Source organism: Natrix helvetica (genome assembly GCF_964273705.1).
Source record: "Natrix helvetica genome assembly, chromosome: 2".
Classification (NCBI taxonomy): Eukaryota; Metazoa; Chordata; class Lepidosauria; order Squamata; family Natricidae; genus Natrix; species Natrix helvetica.
Genome location: NC_138552.1, coordinates 149,953,254 through 149,978,327, shown reverse-complemented (window position 1 = coordinate 149,978,327; position 25,074 = coordinate 149,953,254). Strand labels below are relative to the sequence as shown.

The 25,074-nt window shown below is 43.7% G+C and overlaps 1 protein-coding gene across 1 annotated transcript; it reads left to right on the top strand.

Moving 5' to 3' along the window:
* Positions 1–186: 186 nt before the first annotated feature.
* Positions 187–21,695, top strand: SLC66A3 (solute carrier family 66 member 3). The gene is made up of 7 exons (XM_081942303.1): positions 187–419; positions 7,645–7,727; positions 7,814–7,883; positions 10,195–10,252; positions 14,842–14,962; positions 15,959–16,000; positions 19,286–21,695. Exons 1-7 carry the CDS (start codon positions 271–273, stop codon positions 19,372–19,374), a joined length of 612 nt encoding a protein of 203 aa, XP_081798429.1. The 5' UTR covers positions 187–270; the 3' UTR covers positions 19,375–21,695.
* The last annotated feature ends 3,379 nt before the right edge of the window (positions 21,696–25,074 follow it).

Sequence of the window (25,074 nt, the reverse complement as noted above, 5' to 3'; positions counted from 1 at the left end):
GATGGAGGAAGAGAAGAAGAATTTCCCTAAATCAGCGGGTTTTTTTCAATTGATGGAGGCTGGCAAACCTGTGCATCTAGGCTAGGAGTAGAGCCTTCGTTCGGAACTCCGCCGTAACCATGGCAACCAAGCCTACTTTTCCCCACCCATCTTTTTAACCCTTTCCCCGCCCTCCTCCCTTCGACTCCGCTGGGCGGGGCCGCGTCTTCCACGGGCTGGAGCTGCGGCCGGGGCGGCGCTCCCTTCTCTGGAAAGAAGACGCGGGACGCGATGGAACCGGGCTCGCTCTTGCTGGAGGTGGCGAACTGGAGCACCATCGCGGCCTGCCTGGTGCTCAAGTTGCCCCAGGGAGCCGCTTTGGTGGCCGCCCGGTCCGCCCGAGGAGTCAGCTTGGAAAGTTTAGTGCTTGAGCTCGGCGGGTAAGGAAGGAAGGACTTCGCCGCCCAGTTGCCCGAGGGCGGCGGCGGCGGCAGCAACAACAACCTCCGCGCTCTTCGCCTGCCGCCATGCCCGGTCATTGGGGAGGAGGGGAAGGCTCCTTTTCCCGGTGTCCGCGGAGGAGTTGAGAGCTGCGGAGGGGATTTTACGGGTCGGCTCTTTCCCCGCGAGTCCCTTGGAAGCTGCGGCTGTTGTTGCTGGGCGGCGATGCCAAAGGGGCTCTTTGAACCTGCCCCGCGGCGCAAAAGTGGACAGCCAGCCCGAGTCAGCTTCGGGTGCGGATACATAACCTAACCTCGGTTCTGGCCGTGGTTTTTCCGCAAAAGAGAGCCGGGCGGAGGGCCTGAGACACGAGACGTTTTCTGGGACTCCCCGGGAGCCTCATTTGGCCGCTTTTTCCACTTTGGCCGCTTTGCCTCTTTTTCCGTCTCCACACAGGAATTGCGCTTTCTTTCCGGGCGCCACTTCAAGCCACAGCTGCCCTGCCCTTTTCTCTGGGCTTTCTCGAGTTTGGCTTGGTCGTCGTTAAACGAGAGGGTTGTTGTAGGCCTCTTAGGGAGGAGGAGGAGGAGGAGGAGGAGGAGGAGGAGCTGGCAAAACGATCCTTTGGTTGGATTTTAAAAGCCAAAGAGAAGAAAGTTGCAGCCGCTGCAACCAGACAGTTCAGCCCTCCTGAAAGGAAGCACATCTAGAAAGCCTAAAACTGGACTCTGAATTCAGTCCCAAACCCCTTTCCCAGTTTATAAAATACCTTTAGTCCTCAATTTATGACTGAAGTTGTGGCTAAGGGAAAAATTTGTTAAGTGGATTTTGCCCCGTTTTACGACCTTTCTTGCCACAATTCTTTTTTTTTTTTTTTTTTTTTTTTTTTTTTTTTTTTTTTTTTTTAGTGGTGAGCATTTTCTATTAAAAGAGTTTTGTACAAACAAATTTTCCCCCTTTTCACCCCCCCCCTCCATACAATATAAATCTCATACAAATGCTATACCCCCCCGCAAAAATTCACATTCAAATATTATACCAAACACTTTACCCCCTCCCCACCCCCCATCTTAAAATAGATTACTCATAACCCCTCTCCTCCCGACAAAAACTATAGAGATTAGTCTTAAATTAATAATAACACATTGATCATTTTCTAAGCTAATTTAACATCTATAACCCTTAATATAAATTTCTCCTAGCCTAACAATGTTTCATTAGTCCCATCTTCTAATTTATTCATACATATATATTGCCCCACCCTCCACCCTAACCCTCCCCCACCTCCCGCACAAACCCACCCCCCTGACTTCCGCTGTATACCACTCTAATAATTCCAAACATCCCATATACTATTTACTCTGATCATCTACGGTCAAAACATTCTTACCTAAAGGCTAGATAATAACTCCTAGTCTGATATTTATTCTGTATATAATCAATCCATTTTGCCCATTCCTGTGTGTAATCCTCCTGTTTCTGAGCTTTTAAGAAAGCTGAAATTTTTGCCATTTCAGCGGACCCCGCCACCTTCTGAATCCATTGATCAATTGTTGGCAAAAAATCTTTTTTCCAATGTTGCGCAATCAACAACCTAGCTGCTGTAACCATATACAAGGCCAATTTTGTTTCCCCTTTGGTAAAATCCTTAACTATACCCAATAAAAACATTTGTGGAGTGAATTGTATTCTTTTCTTAAATACATTCTGCATAACCCACCATATTTTTATCCAAAAAGCTTTAACCTTGTTGCAGGTCCACCATACATGAAAAAAGGTAGCATCTAGACACCCGCATCTCCAACATTTTGGTTGAACATTTGGGTACATGCATGATAATTTTTTAGGATCTAAATACCATCTGTAAAACATTTTATAAAAATTCTCCCTTAAATTCTGTGACTGTGTAAATTTAACATTCTGAACCCATATTTTTTCCCACGTTTCCAACATAACCACTTCCCCAAAATTCTGAGCCCATTTAATCATACAATCCTTAACCAATTCACTTTCTGAGTCTCTTTCTAACAGTACATTATATATTCTTTTAACTTGTTTTGGACCAGTCTCTTTTATCTGCTTAATCAGTTCCACTTCTTTATCCATAAAGCCGACCCTGCGATCTTCTTCCCATCTCTTCTGAAGCTGTATGTAATGTAACCAATTTAAAGTAATTCCTTCTTCCAACAGCTGTTCCAGAGTTTTTAACTTCCATTCGCCCCCATCAGCAATAAGCACATCTTTATATAAACAACCCCCGAGTGACTTAATATTCGTAATCCCCATGGTGTCTGCAAGATCCAACCAAAGCGGTATTTTATGCCACAATTCTTAAATGAATCACTGCAGGTGTTAAGTTAATAACACGGTTAAGTGAATCCCGAGTCCCCTTTTGAGTTTGCTTGTAAGAAGGCCATGAAAAGTGATCACATGACCCTGGGACACTGCAACCGTCTTAAATATGAATCGGTTGCCAAGCATCCGAATTTTGACCAGATGACGGTGGAGATACCGCCATGAGAAAAATGGTCATAAGTCACTTTTTCAATGCTGTTGTAACTTTGAATGGTCCCAAACGAACTGCTGTAAATTGAGGATTACCTGCAAATATAATAAAAGGTAATATTAGTGCCATGGAGTATCTCATGGCTGCATTTCCCTTAAAATGCCAAGTAACCTTTTTCTATCTCCGATTCTTGAGGTTCCAAACCACTCTTAAAGTCCCCACATTGAAGTTCTTAGGAAATGTTTTACTTTTCTTTAGAAGTGGACTTTTGCAACTTTTTCTAATCTGGCGTTCTTCAGCTGTGTCAACTTCTTTCTCTCTATCTCTGGGCTCAGTAAGGTTGTTTTTCAGACTGTTTATCAGGACAACCATTTGTCTGGAATGATATAGAGCAGTGATGGCTAACCTTTTCCAGACCAAGTGGCTAAAGCATGTGCGCGCATGCGTGAATGCGCCCCCCACCCAAAATGCAATGCATGGCTGGCCCCTGCGCATGTGCTCGGCCCCTGGATATGTGCATACGTGCGTGGGGAGTCCTGCATGCCCCCCACCCCCTGTGCATGCGGCACCCTCGCATGCATCCTGTCCTTTGCGCATGTGTGCACGGCACCCCATGCGCACCAAAGACCAGCTGGCCAGGAACTTCCAGTTTGCGGTGGGGTTCAGAAACCACCTGAAGCCTCTGGAGGGAGAAAAATAGCCCAACGGGGAAACCGAAAGTCAGAAAACTGGCTGTTTACAGCCTTCAGAGGCCTCTGGGGGGAGGCGGGGAGGCCATTTTTGCCCTCCCCATGCTCCTAGAAAGCCTCTGGAGCCTGGGGAGAGCGAAAAATGGGCCTTCCGGTCCGACTGGAAGTCAGCAAACGGGCTGTTTTCAGCTTCCAGAGGGCCTCCAGTGGGGGGGGGGGGTTCGCTTTCCCCTGCCTCCTAGAAAGAGTCTGGAGCCTGGGGAGGGCGAAAAATGTGTCCACCATACTATCACATGCCAAAAGTGGTTGGTCACGTGCGCATTTGTGGGGAGAGGGTGCATAGAATTATGGGTGTGGGCACACATGCGTATGACCTCTCTCTCCCCCCCCTTGCGCTCCCCCCGCTTTTGACACGAGATGGCAAAAAGGTTAGCCATCCCTGGACTAGACCTAGAGGATCTCCAAGATCCCTTCCAACTCTGCTATTCTCTAAGGTGCGTGCTCTGAAATCCACAGTAAGAATAATAAAGCATCGGGAATCTAAAGCTGTAAATAGTCATCTCTTACTCGACTGTTGCACTTCATGGATAATGGTGATGAAGCTTCCCCCATGGAAGTGAAAAATGACATTTTATTGGGCTGATGGTGACAGTTCTGCAATCCCTAAGTGACTTGTTACCCTTCATCAATAACTATCTACAAAAAAAGCAAAGTGGGTTTTTGAGGCAGACAGTTGTGGCCAGATAGCCTGTTTCTTCCATTAAAAAGTGTTTTTTATTCTGTCTTCTTTCTTCTTTGCAGTTTTATAATAATATCGTTACAAGCTTGTGAGTCAGATTCTGGCGAACTGGCATTTAAACCTCTCCAAAAGGAAAGAAAGCCAATTCAAGCTTACCGCTGTGCCACAGAAAGTCAGAGAACTGTTTAACTCTTTTGTACGCCATTTAGTTTGGGGGAGAGGTTTGGCTCCTTACATTCTGATTTGAACAAGAAAAATCAAGTCATTTTTCTGATCTCTTCCTTGAATACTTTGCCGACTCAGCCAGTGGCCTCCTTTTTTAATCTCCATCCTTGTCTGAGTGGTTGATATATGCTCGTCAAATGGTTGGCAAATTCCCTTGTCTGTGCCTGCCAGATACCTTGCATTGCATCTCCCATAATTCTCAGCCAGCATTATTATTGATCTTGCTAGTTGAAAATTCTGTACATCCTGAGGATACTGGGTTGGAAAAAGCTGAGGTCCTACTTTTTGTGAGCAGATGACTGCCTTTGCCATGTCCTTGGTGTTCTATTACATCTCTACTCTTGGCTTCTATGATTTTGGCGGCGTTGATATCTTCAGTAGAAAAGCTTACATACAGGTAGTCCTCAACATATGGACATAATGATCATAAGTTGTGATGGTTGTAAAAGGGTTCATCATGTGACCAATCTGATTTTATGACCTTTTATTGCAGCTGTTAGGAATGTAAGCTAACAGTTGGGTTAGCAATATATAAACCAGGATGGTAGTACTGTTGCTTTAAGTACTGCTGTAATGTGATTGGTTGCTGTTACGTCAAGCAGCCATAAGAGGGAGCCAGAATGACTGTTAGGTCTCTGTTTGTTAGATGCTGATCGGTGAACACTGCTTATTAGACGTATCGTGAGGTACTGTGTTTTTGCTACTGTTAGCTGCTTTGTGTGCTAAACTGATTATTTGATACTGGACTGTGTTCGAAGGATCATTCCTTAACTGAGAACATTGATAACTGACTGACTGAACCGTGTATGACTTGGACTGTAAATTGAACTCTGAATACCTCTATATTTCCACATAGTAAACTACTATATTTTTATACTATTCGGTGTCCCTGTATGCTGGTTTGTGCGTGTTCTTCCATACCACTCTCATTATGCTTCTCTTTACACTCGCTCTCCTAACGGGGAGCTTACTTACTTAACAGCAGCAACTGTTAAGCAAGCTGACTGTTTGTTGACGATGGGTTTGGGGCATTTTTGCCAAAAACGAGAAGTAAACACTGGTTTTCAGCAAAAACATAAAAAGTGGTCACAAAATTGCAGAATACTGCATATGGCCATAAATGCAGGAAAGTTATGTGATTGAGATACGCATATTGAGGTGCAAAGTGGACGAGACTTTTTAGGTCCATTGATGGCACTTGTAGAAAGACCCACTTCTGGTCTCACATAGGAACTCTGCACTTCATGAAAGCATACATTTTGATATAAGGTGATGATGGTTCTGTAAAGTGAACTCAAACAGGTATTTTCCCGAATGCATGTTGGGTATTGTGCAGCTTCTTTAGGCAAGGCACACATGCTTCACAAAATACAAAATACTTCTTTCCTGCTTCAGATCCAAGTTCTGCATGCCTCTGTTATATGGCATTGACACCAACATTGGCACAAAATAGCTTTTCTTCCTTTAAATTATATGGGACAGCTTTCTCTTGGGACTCTACTCCTCTGGCATGCTTTGTGGGAATTCTGGGAAGTGAACATCCAGAATTCTAGATTGTATCAGAACAGTGAAGTTTGGGGAGGAGCTTCTAGTAGAATTAAGATAGAATGGGGTCCAGATGACGATTTCAGTATTTGGCTTTGAAAAGCTTCTTGAACAGAGATAAATTCTGTATTTATGGTTATGCATCCAAGACAAATTTATTGTGTGTCCAATCACACTTGGCCAATAAAGAATTCCTATTCTATTCTGTTCTATTCTATTCTATTCATTCTACTCTATTCTATTTATTATATTAATTCTATTCTATTCTATCCTTTCTAATCTATTCCTAGCATTAAAATGATCAGGATAGCTCTCTTGAGAGACTGATGCCACAAAAAAGAACCGGTTTATGCTTTATTTTCAATATTTGCTGAGTTGACATTTTAAACAAGTGTTCCTTTTTAAAAGCTGTATTCCTAGGGCAGGCTGTTCTTACATGCAAGTGGGGAAAGGCTATGAGACAGTTCTCACAAGCTCAAAAATTACTGTATCCTAAAGCTGCATATATTTTTAAGTGCATTTGAATTTACTGCTAATCCCAGGAGGAAAAAAAAAAACATCAGCCCAAAGTTTACTACAGCTTTTAACAGGAAACCAGGCCTTCTTCTTATTTGTGAAGTAATCCCAAGTGTAAACTAGAACCCTGAAGAGGTTGGAATTTCTCTCCCAAGCGTTTTGTATTAAAAAGTACAGCTTCGTTCCAAACATGACACTTGTTCCGAACATCTGAAATCCAGCTGTCTCCCCATTCTTGGCTGCTGTTATTTCCTGTTATCACGTGGTCGAATTATCATAGTTGGTAAAAATAACAATTGGCAGAATTAGCCTTCTAATTGAATTTCAGCAGCGTATCGGGGTAAGATCAGGGGTGAAATTCAGCAGGTTCTGGAGAACCGGTAGCGGAAATTTTGAGTAGTTTGGAGAAACGGCAAATATCACCTCTGGCTGGCCCCAGAGTGGGGTGGGAATGGAGATTTTGTAGTATCCTTCCCCTGCCATGCCCACCAAGCCACGCCCACAGAACCAGTAATAAAAAAAAATGAATTTCACCACTGGGTAAAATCCCAGGCGCTATAAACGCTCTGTCCCTGACTTGACAGCTCTTGGCCTGCTTCCTTCTCCCTCCTGCCTTTTTTTAAATGTTGAATGTTTTTAATATTTATGATTTTAATTGCAACCAACTCAGAGTCACTGTTCAGAGTGAGGTTAGGTGGTATATAAATTTAAAGGATGGATGGATGGATGGATGGATGGATGGATGGATGGATAGATAGATAGATAATTAAATACAATGCCTCTTGTTTGACTGCCTTGAGAAGATCAATTTGTGCCTTTGGTTTGGAGATGCCTGTAAACTCAATTGGTTTGGTCTGAATATTGTGATAACTTGTTTAAAAATGGAGGAATTATTTGGTGTGAAGTGAGGCCCATGGAGGAAGAGAAAGAATAATGAAGCTTGCTTTAAGATGGCTGGGCGTCTGAATTGGCCCCATTGATTAAAGTTATGCTTTCTTTTCCAGTTTCCTTGTTTGCCTGAGATACATGAGTTACTACCGTTATCCTCCACTAACATATATTGAATATCCCCTCATGATTGTTCAAGGTAGGATTTGTTCCTCCTTTATTATTCCACCATTCTTTTGTTTTTCTCAATCATGCAGTAATGAACTTTGTTTTGTTTTCTTTCAGATATCATTCTTTGCCTGCTTGTTCTGCATTTCAATGGCAAAATGAAGCATGCTTTGCCTTACACAGTCATGTATCCTTCACTGTATGATTTGTTCTTTTCCATTTATATTGCATTTCCAGCCGTTGTTCCTTCATTTCATATTTAGAACTAAGCTTTTCTCCATGTTTCTTTTTAGAAGTCACATGTTCAGGATCTTACACAAATATTTTCTAGTGGATTAATGTGTTTCATTGACAATTGAAGTTTTTTTAGTGGAGTAGATGGACTTTGTGAGAAATGTAACAGAGTGGGCCTGGTTTTAGTTGAGGAACAGAAAAAGTGGCTCTGCCGTGTTGTTAGGCTACAAAATCTGTTATCCCCGTTAACTGTGGGCATTCAAGCTGGGACTGGTAGATTTTGGAGTCCAAAGCTTGTAAAGAAAGCTTTGGAAACTCAGCTTGTATAGGTGAATATATACCGTATTTCGGAGTATAAGATTCACCAGAGTGTAAGACACACCAAGATTTTGAAGAGGCAAATTTTAAAAAAAGTTTTTGCACTCCCCAAACCTCTCAAAAAGGGCTCGTTTTTTGCGAAAGCGGCCCCGTTTTTTTAAAAATAGCCTTGAATAGCCTTTAGGAGACTTATAGAGTGCTCCTGGGGGCTGGGGGGGGGCAGAATTGAGCAAGAAATGGTCCGTTCGTTCATTTCTGCCCTCCCCAGCTCCCAGGACCATTCTGGAAGCCTAAAGGCAATGCTGGGCCATTTTGGTGAAGGGGGCGGGATTTCAGGAGGCCAGAAATGCTGTATTCAGTGTATAAGATGCACTCAGATTTTCAGCCTTTTTTGAGGGAACAAGGTGCGTCTTATACTCCGAAAAATACGGTATGTGATATTTTTTACAACTTACTTGGGGTCATGCTCAGGAGTGGACTTCAAAAATTTTAGCAAAAGGTTTTCTGCCCAGTTGCTGGTTGGGCATGATCATGGTGGGCATGGCCTAGTCGGCCTCCTGCACCACCACGAGGGTGGGTGGGTGGAGGTTTGCCCTTCACAGGCTCTGGAGGCTTTTTTCGAGCCTCCGGGAGGTGAAAACGGCCTCCCCAGGCTCCGGAGGCCCTCTGGAAGCTGGAAATGGCCATGTTTCAGGCCTTCCCTAACTTCCAATAGGCCTGTTTTTCTTCCTTACCGAGCCTTCGCATGCGGCCTGCTCTTAACCTGCATCCAAAACGGGTTGCGTGGGGAACTCCTGGGAGGGGAGGGGCGGGTTGGGCAGGGCAGGTCCAGCCACGAGTGGGATTTGGGGGTTCTTTGAACTGCACAGAATCTTAGCTAGAGGTTCTCCCGAACCTCTGCGATTCCCCAGCAGCCCACCCCTGGTCAATGCTTTTATAGGAAATGTGTATTCATTGCATTCCAAAATGAAGCATTATTTTTTCATTTTGCAGTTAGGATGTATGAGATCATAAAGACCTTTCCCAAGTGTCACAAGAACCATTGCCCAATAGTTTGTTTCCCAGTTGGATCTGGCTATTCAGGTAGCCTGTAAGTTAGAAATTTGTGGATCTGGCTCTGGAGTGTGAAATGAAAGCTGAGCATTTCAAGATTATTCATTCTGTGACCAGCATCAGTCCATCTCTGCAAACTATGTGCAATGGGGCTTTAGTGCTTTGGATTCAGATCTTTCACAAGAGGTAGGGACACGAGCGTAGCATTTGTCTGCAACCCTTTAAAGCAGCTACATTTCCCAGGAGCAGGATGCAGCTGCATCATAAAAATAGCACTTATATACAGCTCCCTCTAGAGTGGTTTACAGAGACAGCTTATTGCCCCCAACAATCTGGGTCCTCATTTTACGGACCTTAGAAGGATGGAAGGCTGAGTCAACCTTGAGCCAGCCAGGATCAAACTCCTGACTGTGGGCAGAATCAGCCTGCAATCCTGTATTCTGATAACTGTGGTTGGTATTCTGGGGAAGGATGCAGCTGAGGCAAACACAGATGTTTCATTTGTACACCCTGAAACCCTTTCCTGATCTCTTTCTCAACCGCTTCACAATCCTCATTTGTAACACATATTTAGATTTCCTAATCTATGGAGAGCTTTCTTGGGAATCCTGAGGGCATGTCTGTGCAGTTTGACTGAACAAGTAAAAGCAATTGGTTAATTAATTCTAGACTTATTAATTCATCTCCTGATGAATAATGTATGTAGATGTGAAGCGTTAAGGATGATTGAAATCAGTGGAATATCAAAAGGATTGCAGATAAGGAAAGGAGAAGAGCACAATAAAGGGACTGCGTCAATTAAAATCAGATTATGCCACAGATCTACCAAGCATCCTTTTCACCTTCACATGCATTATGTAATACATAATATCTATCTTAACTTGAAAGGTAAGATTTGTGGCAGGATGGTATGCTCTAACACTGCAAGAATGGATATTGGACTTGAGTATGGTAAGGAGTTGAAAGAACATGCTTATATAATTAGTCATTCTAAAATGCTACAATATGTAATGGGAAGCCACCATAAAATGTGTGGGGCAGGGCTTCCGGTTCCGGCGGCTACGGCGACAGGCAGATCGCTGCCTGCTCCAGCTCTCCCGGTGGGCTTCCCCCGCTTCTGGGGGGGCACAAGACGCCTTGGAGGGGCGTCTTGCCGAAGGAACGGCTCGCGGAGGGTCCTGGCGTCGGCGGCGGCTGGCGGGGGCTCCTCCGCTTCGTTCTAGGCATCGGGGAGCAGTTTTGGAGGACGTGCGTGCGCACGCGTCTCGCCCCATGCCGATCGGAGAACACACTTCCGAACGAAGCAGCGGCAGTATGGTGAGAGGCTTCCTTTCTGCATTCCTTCGCTTTTGAATTGATGAACTTTTCAGCACTTTTAAAAAGTTAAACTTTCGGATCCCTGCTGGAGGTGCGGCTAGAGGGAGGGGGATTTCCCCCCCTCCCTCGGACAAGCGGCTTGAAAAGTCTTTCCTTCCATCCCCAGAGAGGAGGAGGGGGGAGAGCCAACTAATGATGCCTCACCCCTATAAAAGTGATTTTCATTCGACCTAGCTCCAGAACTAATGGATGAACTGAGAACTTTTTGAACTTTTAAAAATTTTACTATGCCTCTGAGCCCAAAGCTGGCAGGGCAAGATGGCACACTTCCGTTGTCTTCATGAACTGTGAAACCTGACTCCACCTTTAAAATTCAGGCTTCCGGTCTTTGTCTCCGAGTCACCCAGAGGAATTTCTTGTGGATTGCTACTTTTTGAACTCTTTGGAGAAAAAAAACTTTCATCTACTGCTAGAGTGACTAAAGAAATCCCCATCTGTTTGGATCCTCTGCCTTCTGAATTCGCCTGCCTGCTCTACCTCTCCAGCTGCCCAGTCTCTACTTTGACTGATCTCCTTGCTTCATAAACCATGTCTCCAAAAAGACCACCTCCTGGAAAGCCTGGCTTTGCTACTTCTGCTCCAACGTCTGCAACGTCTAGTCCAGCTACACAGTCAAAGATATCAGAATTGATGCAACCCAAGACTACAGAGATAGACTTCCAACAAATGCTTCAACAAATTTTACAAGGCCAGGAGGAAATTAAGAAACAGTTAAGGGAAATGAAAGATGAAATTAAACAGAATCAAGCCCAAATCTTTAAGAACTCACAGAGACTGGACCTTGTGGAGGGTGGGGTGGCGGAGGCGAGGGGGGGGGTAGAGGCCTTACAGAAGGGGAACAAAGAACTTGATATCCAACAAATGAAAGCAGAGTTTGAAAGAATGTCCTTTTATCTTAGATTTCAAAATGTAATAGAAGCAGATGGGGAAAATATAAGGGACATTATGACTAACATTCTAGCTGAATACATACACAAAGATAAACAGCAGATGGAATGGGAGATAGATCTAGCTTATAGAGTGAATTCAGCATATGCCAGAACACATAATGTACCCAGGGAGGTTCATATTAAATTTCTTAGGAAAACCACAAGAGATGAAATTCTGGGTGTACAAAGGGGGCAAACACTGACATACCACGATAGGGAGATAACCATTCTAAAGCAGATTCCCAAAAAAATTAGGGAAAAAAGGAAAAGTTATTCGCAATTGGCGAATAAATTATACCAGAAGGGGGTGTGGTTTAGATGGTTGATGCCTGAAGGTATGCTGATATTCTGGGAGGAGACAAGAATCAGAATCAACACACCCATAGAGGCACAGGCCTTTATGGAAAAAAACAAAGCGAACCTAGAAAAAACAGATGACACTACAACGGTTATACAGGACACGGGAGGGGCCGGAGCTCTGCCAGCGGGGGGTGAAGGGGCAACACCAAGAAAGCTCAGATCACAAAAATAAATAAGAAAACCACAATGTTATAAACAGACCGAAAGTATTAATGAATTTACAACTAGACTATATATTATAATTATATAAACTGATTGAAAAGTATTTTTTCTAGAATTAATATGCTGATTTTTTTTATGACTATGTAATAAGGTTTGATATTTTGATGTAACCTAGGAGTCTGGAGGGAGGGGGCGTCTGCCATACTTGCAACTGCCAAAATTTGTAACTATTCCACTTACCCTTTTCCGCATAAATGTTTTTAAAAAAAACCAATAAAACTTCTTGAAAAAAAAAAAAAAAAAAAAAATGTGTGGGGCAGGAACTTCATGGAAATGAAAAGTCAGAAGCTCATTGTTTATCTTCTGCCTTCCTTCGCTTGAATTAAGATGCATCATCACATAGCAATGTGGCATAGCCCTTGAAATTGAGTTCCTCTACATTTTGTGTTGATCGTGAAGGATGTTGCTCTTTAGGCCATCATAGGTCTCTACAGGGAGGCAAAGAGAAGGGCAAGGGAAATCATGGCTGGTTTGGGACCCCAGTGTATGCCGTGCTTACAAAATAGCTTCAAGCTCAAGAGGCCAAAATAAATACAGGGTCTAATTGTTTCCTTCAGTAATTTTGGTATTCCATTAAAGGTTAGAGTGCTTCATTAAAGTTGGATTAAAGTTTAAGGTTCTGTGGGTACACTGGGCAATATATACACCTTGAAACCACTTCAATATCTGCTTACTTTGTTGTGAAGCCAGGCAGGTCAAAATAGTCTAAAAACATGGAAATTTGATGAGCAAGTTAGGATAGAAATTGTATCAGAAAATTCAAGTTTGTCTAGTTCTTAGCTGTTAGGAAGAACTAAATATGTTAACTTAAAATGATCGCCTAACCTTGGGAGTGATCATATGCTATTTCGCTACACTACTGATCAGTATGATTAATAAACAAGGCCATACATTACAATACCCTAGAGCTGTGATGGCGAAGTTGTGGCACGCGGAGCCATATTTGGTGGCATGCCAGCTGTCAGCTCCGGCGGTTTAGGAAAGCCTCCAGAGGAAAGCCTGGGAAGAGGCCGCAAGCGCATGCGCGGGGGGCTATCACATGCGCATCCGCAGGTGGGTGGGGAAATTGAGTGGGCACGCGTGTGTGCGCAATACCACACATGCGTGTGTACAATTTTGGCACGCCGTAAGAAAAAAGTTCGCCATCACTACCCTAGGGTAGACATCCTTTGGGGGACTGGGCTGGGTTGGATATCTGCATGAGACAAGGGGATGAAGCAATGCAAAATGGTAAGGACAGGAATTTTATTCCTAAATTGATAGGGGGATTCTTTTAAAAAATAAAACTCTTGTCTATTTTATTTTATTATTTTATGTATCTAAAATACTTACCACCAATTTTTGCCAGTTGTAGCTCTAACAGTGATTGGCATGCCCATTGTAGTGCTAGAGCCTCACGTTCTCTGTCCCTGGGGAGACTAAACACCAGCCTGCATCAGCTCATCAATCTTGGCTAAGTTCCTGGCTGACTAAATGGTGGCCTAGGCCAACATAGTCTAGCCCAGCAGTCACCAACTGGTGGTCTGCGAGAAAATTTTGGAGGTCCGCAGAAAAACTATTTTCATTTTTTATATTGCACTAAATCAGGGATCTTCAAACGGGGGACTGGCCCCTGGGCTGGATACATGCACTGAATGCTTGTCTTGCTGCAAAGAGTCTTCCCCCTTTTGGGGTCTTTTTGTGTGGGTCGGAGGGGGGAAGAAATTCCAACTTGAGCTCTGCTTCAGCCTCCTGGTGCAGGGCTTTGGGTGAAGGCTGGAGGGAAGTGCTGGTGGTGGCGAAGAGTCAAAGGGCCTTGTTCCAGTGGGGCTGCATCATGGCCTGGAACTGCCTGACCATCTTAGCCCACTGAGTCTCCAGGCATGGCCTTGCACTCTCACAGGTCTTCCCTTTGCATGGAAAGCCTATGCTTGTAGTCCTCAGTGAGGTGCTTCTGCTGAGCTTCTTTCTTGTGGTGGCTGCTTAGCTCCAGCAACTGCTTCCTGTTGAGGCTCTAAGGAGCTCGAGCAGGCAAACAAGGAGTGACTGGGAGGGGAGGAGCAAGTAGAGGCCGGTGAGGCACCCCTCGATGTGAGTGACATCAATTTGGCCACACTCACCCATTCACATGACCACCTTGCCACGCCCACCTAGTCATTAGGCAGATCATATTAGTGGTCTGCGGGATTTAAAATTATGAATGTAATGGTCCGTGAGGTCCAAAAGGTTGGTGACAATTGGTCTAAAGCAGGGGTGTCCAAACTTGGGAACTTTAAGACTTGTGGACTTCAACTCCCAGAATTCCCCAGCCAGCCATGCTGGCTAGGGAATTCTGGGAGTTGAAGTCCACAAGTCTTAAAGTTCCCAAGTTTGGACACCCCTGGTCTAAAGTCAAACAAATCTCAGTATGGCTTCACATAACTTGCAAAGGAATTGTTCAATGCATCAGTGCAGATCCAAGCATTAAATGTCATCTTCACCAGCTACCAGCAGCTTTGTTGGATCTGAAGCTGAACCTGCCCTTTGAGTCCTGGGATGTGAAATCTGTTTTGAACAGGCAGCATCAGTGATTCAATTTCTGCTTACAAAAGAATAATTGAGCGATGGACACCTCCCACCTTCAAACATGATCTTTGCTCCAACATTTGCACTCCTATTCTTCCCTCTCTGCAGAACCTGAGCACAGTGATCAGTGCTGCAAGTAAACTTGCTCAGCTCCGGTGTCTTTGGCAGACTAGAGATTCTGAACAAGTGAGTGCCACAACTTGGGGATTAGCCATATACACCTGTGCAGGTAAGCGATATCTATCCTACCAACGTGTTTGTGGAATTTCTCAGTATATGTGTCGTCGTCCCCCTTCTGTTCAATTGTGTCCAATTCTCAGAGACTACCTGAAGTTTTTTTTCAGAAGTGGTTTGCCATTCCCTCTCCTATGTCTGAGAGAAAGTGGCTGATCCAATGTCACTCAGTTGGCTTTGTGCCGCAGCTAGGACTAGAACTCTTGACATTCTGTGTGGAGCCTGATGCCTTAACCACTAGACCAGTGATGGCTAACCTTTTTGTCACTGCATGCTGATAATGCAATGTGCAAGCGTCCCCCCCCCCCGTGCTCCCTCGCGCCCCATTTTGGGCCTGGAAGGCCGCTTGCGCCAACCTGGAAGCCAAAACAGGGCGCTGCGCGAGGTCCTAAAATGCAATGCAAGAACCCCTCCCATGCATGCACGTGCATGTCCCCCACACGTGCCCCGCGCATGCATGGCAGAGACCTGAAGACCAGCTGGCCAGCAGGAGGCATGCATATGCACGGTAAATCTGGGCTGGGATGATGGCTGGCGTGCCCGCAGAGAGGGCTCTGCATGCCACCTGTGGCACATGTGCCATAGGTTCACCATCACGGCACTAGACCAAATAGAACAAAATTTAAAATTATTGGAAGAATTTAAAAGTTAACGTTTATGAGCTGCTGTTAAATGTAGTTTGTTGAAAATAAGAGTTTAAGTTCTACAAAAATCGCTGAGAAAATAAAAACACGTGCCTGAAAAATACTATTTTTTGTTGAAAGATAATCTTATGGGAGGAACATGTGAGTGCATACCAAAAGAAAAAAAAATATATGGAAGATTTCAGGTAGATGCTTGACAAGAATTCTTCACCAGTCATGATAATGGTTCTGCATATCTTACTTGCCAGGATTGAAAGAGAATGGAAGTGAATTGTCAGCTAAAATAGGAAACTCATTTATTTAAAATTTGCTAACTTTCAAAATCTCTCGCTTTCTCCCAATTAAAGCAAGAATATTTACAACATTAATGACTACAAAGGATTCTACAGGTAATGTTACATTATTATTGGGGAGTCTTTTAGCAGGGATTTTAAATATATTCTGCAGAAAACGTGGAAGTGTAGAGGAAGGTAGAGATAACCTTGGCAAAGGTTGCAAGAACTGTTAGCAGTCAACAGTATCTCAGCTCTGGGAAAAGTGGGTACCTAAGAAAAAGACTCAAAATAACCCTGCTTTAATCTTCTATGGGACAAGAGGCTTTCAGATTCTGTTAGATAACAATAAACTACCAGTACAGGTAATCCCAGGTTAAAAGCCACTTCTTCAGCAATTGAAATTACTATTCTGACCGAGGCTTCCTGAGAGCAGGAAGCAAACTCCTTGTCATGACAAAAAACTATTTTATTAATTTACTGTAAATTCTGCTCATTCACATCCAGCAAAGTCTTTCAAGGGAGGATTTACAGTCACAGACCTTATCTGGCTGGGAGAGCTGCCAGGCCGATACTGCAAAACTTGGCAAGGAGCCTCGAACCAATTAAGCGAACTAATTGCCTCCTGCAAACTCCACTCCCCTTTCGCTCCTCTTTTATAGTTGACCCCTGTTGTTTAGCTGTTCCCTTCCTTTGTCTGGAAACTCTTGTGCATGCGCACACTGGGAACATGCTTCAGCTGTTCGTCTGCCTCACTGATGTCTGATTCCGAAGGCAGCTGATAACTGGCATACGGCTCTGGCCCTCTCTCTGCCTCCAATACAGAGCCCTCATCAGAGCCTTCCCCAGACTCCAGGACTGGCCCATGTTCCTCCCCAACCTTCTCACTGTCCGAATCTGTTGCCAGCTCTGCTGGCGGGTCACAACACTTACAGTGGCACTGAACAAGAGGTAGTTACCACTGGTCCTTGATGTTTCAGCCCCCCTCCCAGTGACATGATCTCAATCTGGGCACTTGGCAGTCAGCTCACTCTTAACAACATTTGCAGCATTTCACAGTCACAGGAACCATTTGCAACCTTCCCTGTTAGCTTCCCACAAGCAAAATCAATGGAGAAGCCAGCAGGGAAGGTTGAAAGTCACTCCCAACTCTTAACGTGCTTGCAGTATGCTGTGCTGACCCCTCATGTACCCTTCCTCACCTGCTAGCACTTAACCTGCTTTCCTGCCTCCTTGCCAGCCGACCAGCACTTGCAACTGGTTTTCACACTGTGGTTGCTGGAAGCCAGCAGGAAATTATGTGGAGGTCCTTGCTTAATGACCTGTGAACCTCTCTTAAGGACAGCAATGGGGACTGCCAAGATTGCCATCAGTAAATGATGCAGTCTTGTGATGATATGCTTTATGTCCGCATCGCTTTGTGGACTACTTGTTGTCCTTGCAGTATCTGTCGCCTGACCTGGCCTCCTTTGGAAGATGCTTGAATAGTACCTATATGTTCTTACTGGCTGTGGAAGACAAGAGAAGAATAACTAGGGAAGAGTTCTCATTAGAATAAAGGGCTAGATAGAATAACACAAACTTTCCCATTCACAACCCACTTTCTCTTTATGAATCAAAAGGAAGATGTGAAGCTAGAAATCCTTGACTTCAAATCTTGGTCGTGTTTGAGCAGTTGAAACAGGCAATGAGGGGCATGGGGGAGCACACTCATTCCCCTTCATCATTCAGTCATCTGCCCTTCATTCATTGGAAAATCAATGGAGGATTCTGCTGGATTTGGACAGCATTCTGTAACACCTAAGAGGTTCCTTCAGGGGGTGAAGGAAAGATTCAACCCCATAAGCATCTCATCCTCCAAAGCTTTGAATAGGAGTGCTGAAGAGATTCTCTTTGCAACTACAATCAGAAGAGGACATTTGCCTTCCCGGTGCAGATTGAATGATGCATGTTTACATGCAAACAAATATGGCATATTTTCTGGGAGGATGGACTTTAAGTTTATTATTAATCCCTTCTATTTTGAAAACAACAAAAAAAGTAACTGCAAAATGCCTCATTGAGGCAGTAAGGATTTCTTTACCTGTATGTGCTGAGATGATGATATAGCTTTATGAGAGCCAACTTTAAATCAGAGGTAGTATTCATCAGGTTCTGGGGAACCGGTAGCGGAAATGTTGAGTAGTTCAGAGAATCGGTAAAAACCACCTCTGACTGGTCCCGTCCCCATCTATTCTCTATCTCCCAAGTCCCAGCTGATTGGGAGGGAATGGGGATTTTGAAGGAACCTTCCCCTGGAGTGGGGAGGGAATGGAGATTTTACAGTATCCTTTCTCTGCCACGCCTACCAAGCCATGCCCACAGAACCAGTAGTAAAAAAATTTGAATCCCACCATTGCTTTAAATGTCATGATTGTGAGGGGTTCTGTATAAGTGACACTAGAATCTACGTAAGACAAGGGAATTCCTCTTACAATTTAGTCCCAAGAATGGTGGGATAAGCATCTGTCACAATGTCCTTATGTTCCTAGTTACATACTAATTGAGAAATGTGGTTGATTCCCAGTCTACCCTTTGAAGTGAATCAGGCTTAAAATGGGAATCGCTAGGAATCCTGGAATGCACTTTTAATGTGGGGAAGATGTTGTAACAGAATCTTGAAAGCCTATCAGAAGTTCTCTCTACTTCCACTTGTACCTAACCCAATCACAAGTGTTGTTTTGAATTTCTTTCTTACACTTCCTACTTTCCCAGGACTCAAATACCTTTCTTTGTAATGGTTTGATGTTACTCTTTTCCTTCTCTAAGTCAAATTCACGTTCCCACTCCATTACAAGGTTTGGTGTGCAGAAGCTTATGGGAACAGACGCCACCTTACTGAAGGGCTTGTTTTCAATTGGCGACTGTTCTTGTGCCTTTCTTGAAAAACACACTTCTTTTTAAAAAGCTACAAATTTGGAGTTTGGAGGAATTGTGTGTGGGGTGGGGGGAGAGGAACAGTGTGATGCTTTGTATGAAGAGAAAGGTTCAGGAGTTTCTCTTCTAGCATAGGTATTGTGTTACCCTGTTTCCCCAAAAATAAGACCTCCCTGGATAATAAGCCCAATCGGAGTTAGAGCGCATGCACTAAAATAAGCTCTCCCCCAAAATATTGCAACACCCCAGCAGCCATGAGGTGACCACACTTGCCGCCTCTTACACCTCAAAAATAATAAGATCTCCCCGAAAATAAGGCCAAGCGCTTATTTCGGGGATCAAAAGAAAATAAGACCCTCTCATATTTTCAGGGAAACACGGTGTTAGTTTAAAAGCTATTGAAGTTATTTCCTAGTTTGAAATTAATTTGCTTGTTTATTTTAAGGGATGTAATTGCTAATGAGTATTCTTTCCTCCTCTTCCTAGTCCTGATCCGTTTTGTAGTCATGACGGCTCTTAATATTTGGGTCATCACTACTATATTGGAATACCGGAAGGCTAAGAAGCAAGACTAAGATGCTGATCCTCCCCCTTTTAAAACAACATGGACTAAAATGAGACATTCCACTAAATGAGAGCTGATGTTTACATATTGTACATGTACCTAACATTCAGTGCCAATACCTCAGATGCATTATGGTGTTTATGCTTACTGTTTGTAAAAATAACTGGCTGGATGAACAAAGTTTAATTTTTTTATGAACAGATTGCATAACAGACTTCTCAAACGGATTGATTATAATTTGTTGGTTTATCTCCATGGACAATCCCACTCTTCTAGCTCAGAAGGACCAACAACAGTTCAAGCCAACAGAAAACAAATGTTTTATATTTATTGAATTGCTGGATTTTCAGAATTGTGTTTCTGGCAACTGTTATCTGAGGGCTTTTTTCCCATTAAGATAAAATGTATCCTCCAAAGATAAACTAGCCTATGAGGAAATCTTTCTCTGATTTCCTCATGCTAAACGGCCCTCTAAATCTTCATCTTAAAAAAGACCTGTGTATTTGATTTAGCTAAGGGCATTTCAAAAGAGCTTCAACTACAAAAAAAATCCTTTTATTTCAATTCCTGCATTTTAAATATGTTAAACTTTGATACTTACTTTGGGTTTATGTCAGTCTATATTTTTTGAACCAAATTTGTATTGCTATTTTGAGTAGCTGTTAATTGTTATATTTTGGTTTCAAATATAGACAAATACATGAAACCTGAAGAACATCAACAATATTTCAGCAATTCTTTGAACTTGGCTTAGTGTCCCACTAAGTTTCAAGAAGTATAAAAGTATCATCAGTACTTAATTCTGAAAGTTACTTTAGCAATAAAGAACATGGGGCATTTAAAAAAAATAGTAAAGTTCTGTGTCTATTCTTTGAACTAAGTATGCAGCTTTCTGCAATTAAACTTAATTAAGGAAATAAAGTGCTTTTGTTTAATGTTAAATGCAGAAGCTTAATTACATTTTTAAAATTTATTTAACTCTTGAATAATTGTGCATCTCAGATGGGAATAAAAAAAATGACCTGCTCTATCATGTGGGAAATTATCAGCAGAGAAATTAAGTACTCATGAGTTCAGCTTGTCCTGGTAAAGGATTTTTGTCCAATTAGAGATGCAACAGATTTTATTATGGAGGTGGGCAAGCTATATTTTGTTTAGCCTGGTTTCTCAGGATTTTTGCAAGGATTAAAAGAGAAAAACCTCTACATGCATTCCATCTGAGATATCGTAAAGGTTAAACATTTTAAATTACAATACCATGTAAGTTAATGTCTGTTGTGTTTGTGTGTGTACCTTCGAGACTTGGGGGGGTTTCAAATTTTTTTAGAACCTATTCTGTAGGTGTGGCCTGTTTTGTGGGAGTCGCTCGGTCATGTCACCGGGTGGGAGTGGCTTGGCAGTCATGCGACTGGGTGGGAGTGGCTTGGGGGGTCATGTGACCAGGTGGGCGTGACTAGGTGGGTAAGGTCATATGATTGGATGGGCATGGCCAACTTGATGTCTCTCACATGGAGGGGCACCTGGTCTGGCTTCTTGCCCCTCCCCTCCCAGCCAGTCCTCACCTCGTCTTGCATGTTATGGTGGGAGACGAAGCATTTTCAAAGTTATCTTCCCCTTGATATTAGCCAATAAGATGAGATTTTGCTGTCAGAAGACCGCCTGCTGTACATTTCCAAATATTGTTTATCACCATTCTCTTGGTAAGACTGAGTGGAGAAATTTATAAAGAATAACAGAGTTGGAAGGGACCTTGGAGGTTTTCTAGTCCAACCCCTGCGGAAGCATGAGATGAGACCCTATATCAGGTTGGGTTTCAACCTTCCTAATGCCGCGACCCTTTAATACAGTTCCTCATGTGGTGACTCCCAACCATAAAATTATTTTATGTTTTCCGTATTTTTTTTAAAATACGTGTTTTCCGATGGTCTTAGGCGACCCCTGTGAAAGGGTCGTTCGACCCCCAAAGGGGTTGCGACCCACAGGTTGAGAACCACTGCCCTATACTATTATGGACAAATTTCTTCTTAAACGCCCCCCCACATGGTATACCCACAATTTCGAAGGCATCCCATTTCTCTAATTGTTCTGTCAAGAAATTTCTCATTTCTAGGTTGGATCTGTTTGATAAGTTTCCGTCTCACAGATCCTTCTCATAGTTACTTCCAGTTGAGCCAGGCACCCACCACCTATTGTATACATTTTTTTCTTGCCTGTGTAAAATCTTACTTTACTCTCCATTAAATTGCATTTTTGGTGAGAAATGATGTTCTACAGTGGTATTCAGTTTACTACAATGATTTTTGCAAACTGCATTAAAGGTTGAAGAATACACCTCTGCTTATACTGATAAAGATTATTCTTTTTCAACATTAAATCATACAGTAAATCAAAATCAAATTCTCACAGATCCTTCACAAAGAACCAGTTCTAATTTAACTGGAATGCAAAACAATCTGGTCTGGAATTCCCTGACTCACACGCACACCCCACAGTTCCTCAACACTTCTCAGTGTTATGTACAGAAATATGCTCTTTTATTGCTCATTTTCAAATTAACAGGCCAGCTGGTTTGGGGGAGAGAAGCAGCTTCTCCTTCCTCATGCACAAAGCCTGATAGAGGACAACTGCTCCTTCCCCTCCCCCCCTCTCTCTTGTTCCACTGCAGCATCTGGAAAAATGTGAGGCCGGGGATAGGCACCTCCTGTGGCCTTTTGGGGAAAACACATACAGCTGTCCCCAAGGTCTGCTGGTGGGTGCCTTAAAGAAAACAGACCCGGGAGTTGCTCCCCAGATGGATTTTCCTTTCTTAAGCAATTTAAGAGCATTGCCACCATCTTGCAGACTTCCTTCCCTGCTTTTGCTTTTCTTTTTCCTGGCAATCTATTGTGGATGGACAAGCAGAGCTCCAAGAGGGATGCGCGCCCAACTTCAACCAATTTGTTTTTTAAAGGATGCAGCCCGGAGATCATGCAGTCCGCTCCCCCGGCCAAAAGGAGCCTCCTGTTGGTCTTCCCTCCAGGGAGGGGAGCAAAGGAAGACGATTGAGGAAATCCCCTCCAGTTCTCCTCCGCTTCCCCATCACCCTGTCCGCGCGTATCTCTTCGGGGTGCTGGGCTTCTTGGGCCCCTTCCCTCCTTGCCACCCCAACATCTGCTCTGATGGCAATTATGGCTAAAAGCAAAAGGTATTTGGAAACTGCGGGTGTCCCGTCCCCCCTCCCTTTTGCAGAAACTCCTCTTGCTGCACAATTGCTGTCTTTCCTGGATTTCAACTTCTCTTGTCCGATTATCTTCTCCTGCCCCCCTCTCCCCTGCACGGTCTCAGTTGTTGCTTGGAGCGGAGGAGATTTCTGGATTTGCAGGGCTGAGAGGAAAAGGGGAAGGAGGAATAGGCCCTCCAAGGCTGCCCTCCCCCTTTGGGGTTTTTGCAATCAAATCTCCCCTCCCCAAACAGAGGACCGCTCCACCCGAATACTCCGGGGCAGAGCAGGCTGGCCCCATAACTGGGCAACGTGTGGAGAGGCTGCAGCAGTTCCACTCTGAATGGAGGGAGAGGAAAAAAGTTGGGATTCTCCCTGCTGCAGCCCTTAAATGGCACAGAGAAGCCGAACTTTTCCCCCCCTCCATTCACAGAGGAGCTGCTGCTCCCTTTATGCCCCCCCCAGCTCCCTCCCTCTCAGGAGTCGAACCACCTGAAAGGGACAGGCAGGCTGCCACAGCTCCACTGAAAAGACTTTTCTGAGAAGATAAAGTGCTCCAGTCCAGCTGCACCCGAGCTGGTGAAGCGCCCGCAACCGCCTGCCCATCGCCAGGATGGAAATCCTGCTTTCTAGCCTATATAAATCACAAAGCACAGCTGATCATCGGAAAAATTGGTTCACAGTACTGGGATAATTAGCACGACAAGGAATTGTTGGTATTTGGAGAGGAAGGGATTAAAGAGTAGGGAATATTTTTTTAAAAAAATGTAGTAGGACCCACACCCTAGAAGGGGTCTGGGATCCAGGGTCTGGGAGCGCATTGTTTTGACCTAGGCTTCCCAAGATCATGAAGCAAACTCCTCGTCCTGGTAAAACCTCTTTTATTTAGGTTAAAGGGAATTTCTCTTCAGCAAAGTCTCGGCAAACAGTTTTCATGAGATTTCACAACCACAGACCTTTATCAGGCTTGGAGAGTTGCAAGGCCGATATCTTCCAAATGCCAAGCTGTTGCAGCAATTACTTGGCAAGAAGACCGGGAACAGGCTCCAGCTGTTCTTCTGCCCCACTGATGTCTGATTCTGAAGCCAGCTGATAACTGTTAGATGGCCTGGCCCCGTCTCTGCCTCCGACGCAGAGCATTAATCAGAGCCTTTCCCAGACTCCAGGACTGGCCCAAGTTCCTCCCCAACCTCCTCACTGTCCGAATCTGCAGCCAACTCTGCTGTCCGCTGGCGGGCCACAACACTATTGGTGAAAAAAATGTAACCTAAAAAGTTTTTTAAATGGCTAAGGGGACAGAATTATTTTTTCTATTATAAAGTGAAAATGGATGAAGTAAGATAAGGAGAAAAGAGAGGGTTTTGGTTTTTTTTAACTCTGTTTACTTGGGACTTTTGTTTTTGCTTAAAATAACTACTAGAAAAATGACCAGAGAAGGCAGAAGAGGTTCATTAGAAGTACTTGTCATTACTCAATATGTAATTTAGGAAAAATGGCAATTAATTAGATCAACTATTCCTACTTACTCTCTTGTAATCCCCTTTCTCATTTTCTGCAAGAGGAAAAAATAAAAAATAAGTCAGACACAGACTATATACTGACTATGAGACACTGTAAATGTCATAAATGACGGCATTGGTCAAATATTTTTTTCAGCACCATAGCTCTAAAGTCATTGAATGAGGCAGTTAGAAAATTAGGTCTCTGTACAGCTGATGATACCTTACAAAAAAAAATCTATATACATCATCTCTCACTGTAGAATTCCATCTGTCTCAAGATAGAACACTGGCTCATACTGAATTTAGTAAGGATATGCTAGTGCTTAGATCTCATAATGGAATCTTGGATCATATTCTGTAGAGATTCTCAGTCATCCAGGTCATGGTTGTCCAAAGGTACTTTTTCAGGAACTTTCATATTTTTTTCTTTTTCCTTTGAAGACATTTCGCTTCTCATCCAAGAAGACCTCCCAAATTGGCCCGTTTTTCCCGAACACTGGCCTTTTTAAAAAAAAGGGGGGGGGGCATGAATAGCCTTTAGGAGGCTTGTAAAGTCACAAAAACAGGGCCATTTTTTGTCAAAAAAAGGGCATGCATAGCCTTTAGGGAGTTTACAGAGTGCTCCTGGGGGCACAATTCTGCCCTCCCCAGCCACCAGGAGCACTCTGCAAGGCTCCTAAAGGCTATGCACGGCCATTTTGGTGAAGGGGGCGGGGTTTCAGGAGGCAAAAAAATGCTGTATTCAGTGTATAAGACGCATCCAGATTTTTAGCCTCTTTTTTGAGGGAAAAAGGTACATCTTATATTCCGAAAAATATGGTATATTCCTTGCAGACAGCTGATCATTTGCATCCTTTTAGAACAGGGGTGTCAAACTGGATTTCTTCAAGGGCCGGATCAGCATGGTAGTTCTCCATGGGCTGGGATGGGAGGAACTGATAGATGCCTTCTGCACCACCCTGCTGGCAAAAACGGTCTGCGTGCGCCCCCCCCTACATTTTGCTTTCAT

Bases quoted from the DNA above. Each gene is read 5' to 3' on its own strand.
- SLC66A3 (XM_081942303.1), top strand. From the start codon at position 271: ATGGAACCGGGCTCGCTCTTGCTGGAGGTGGCGAACTGGAGCACCATC. The intron at 7,728-7,813 runs GTAGGATTTGTT...GTTTTCTTTCAG, and splicing joins TCCCCTCATGATTGTTCAAG to ATATCATTCTTTGCCTGCTT. The intron at 10,253-14,841 runs GTAAGGAGTTGA...CCCTCTCTGCAG, and splicing joins GGATATTGGACTTGAGTATG to AACCTGAGCACAGTGATCAG.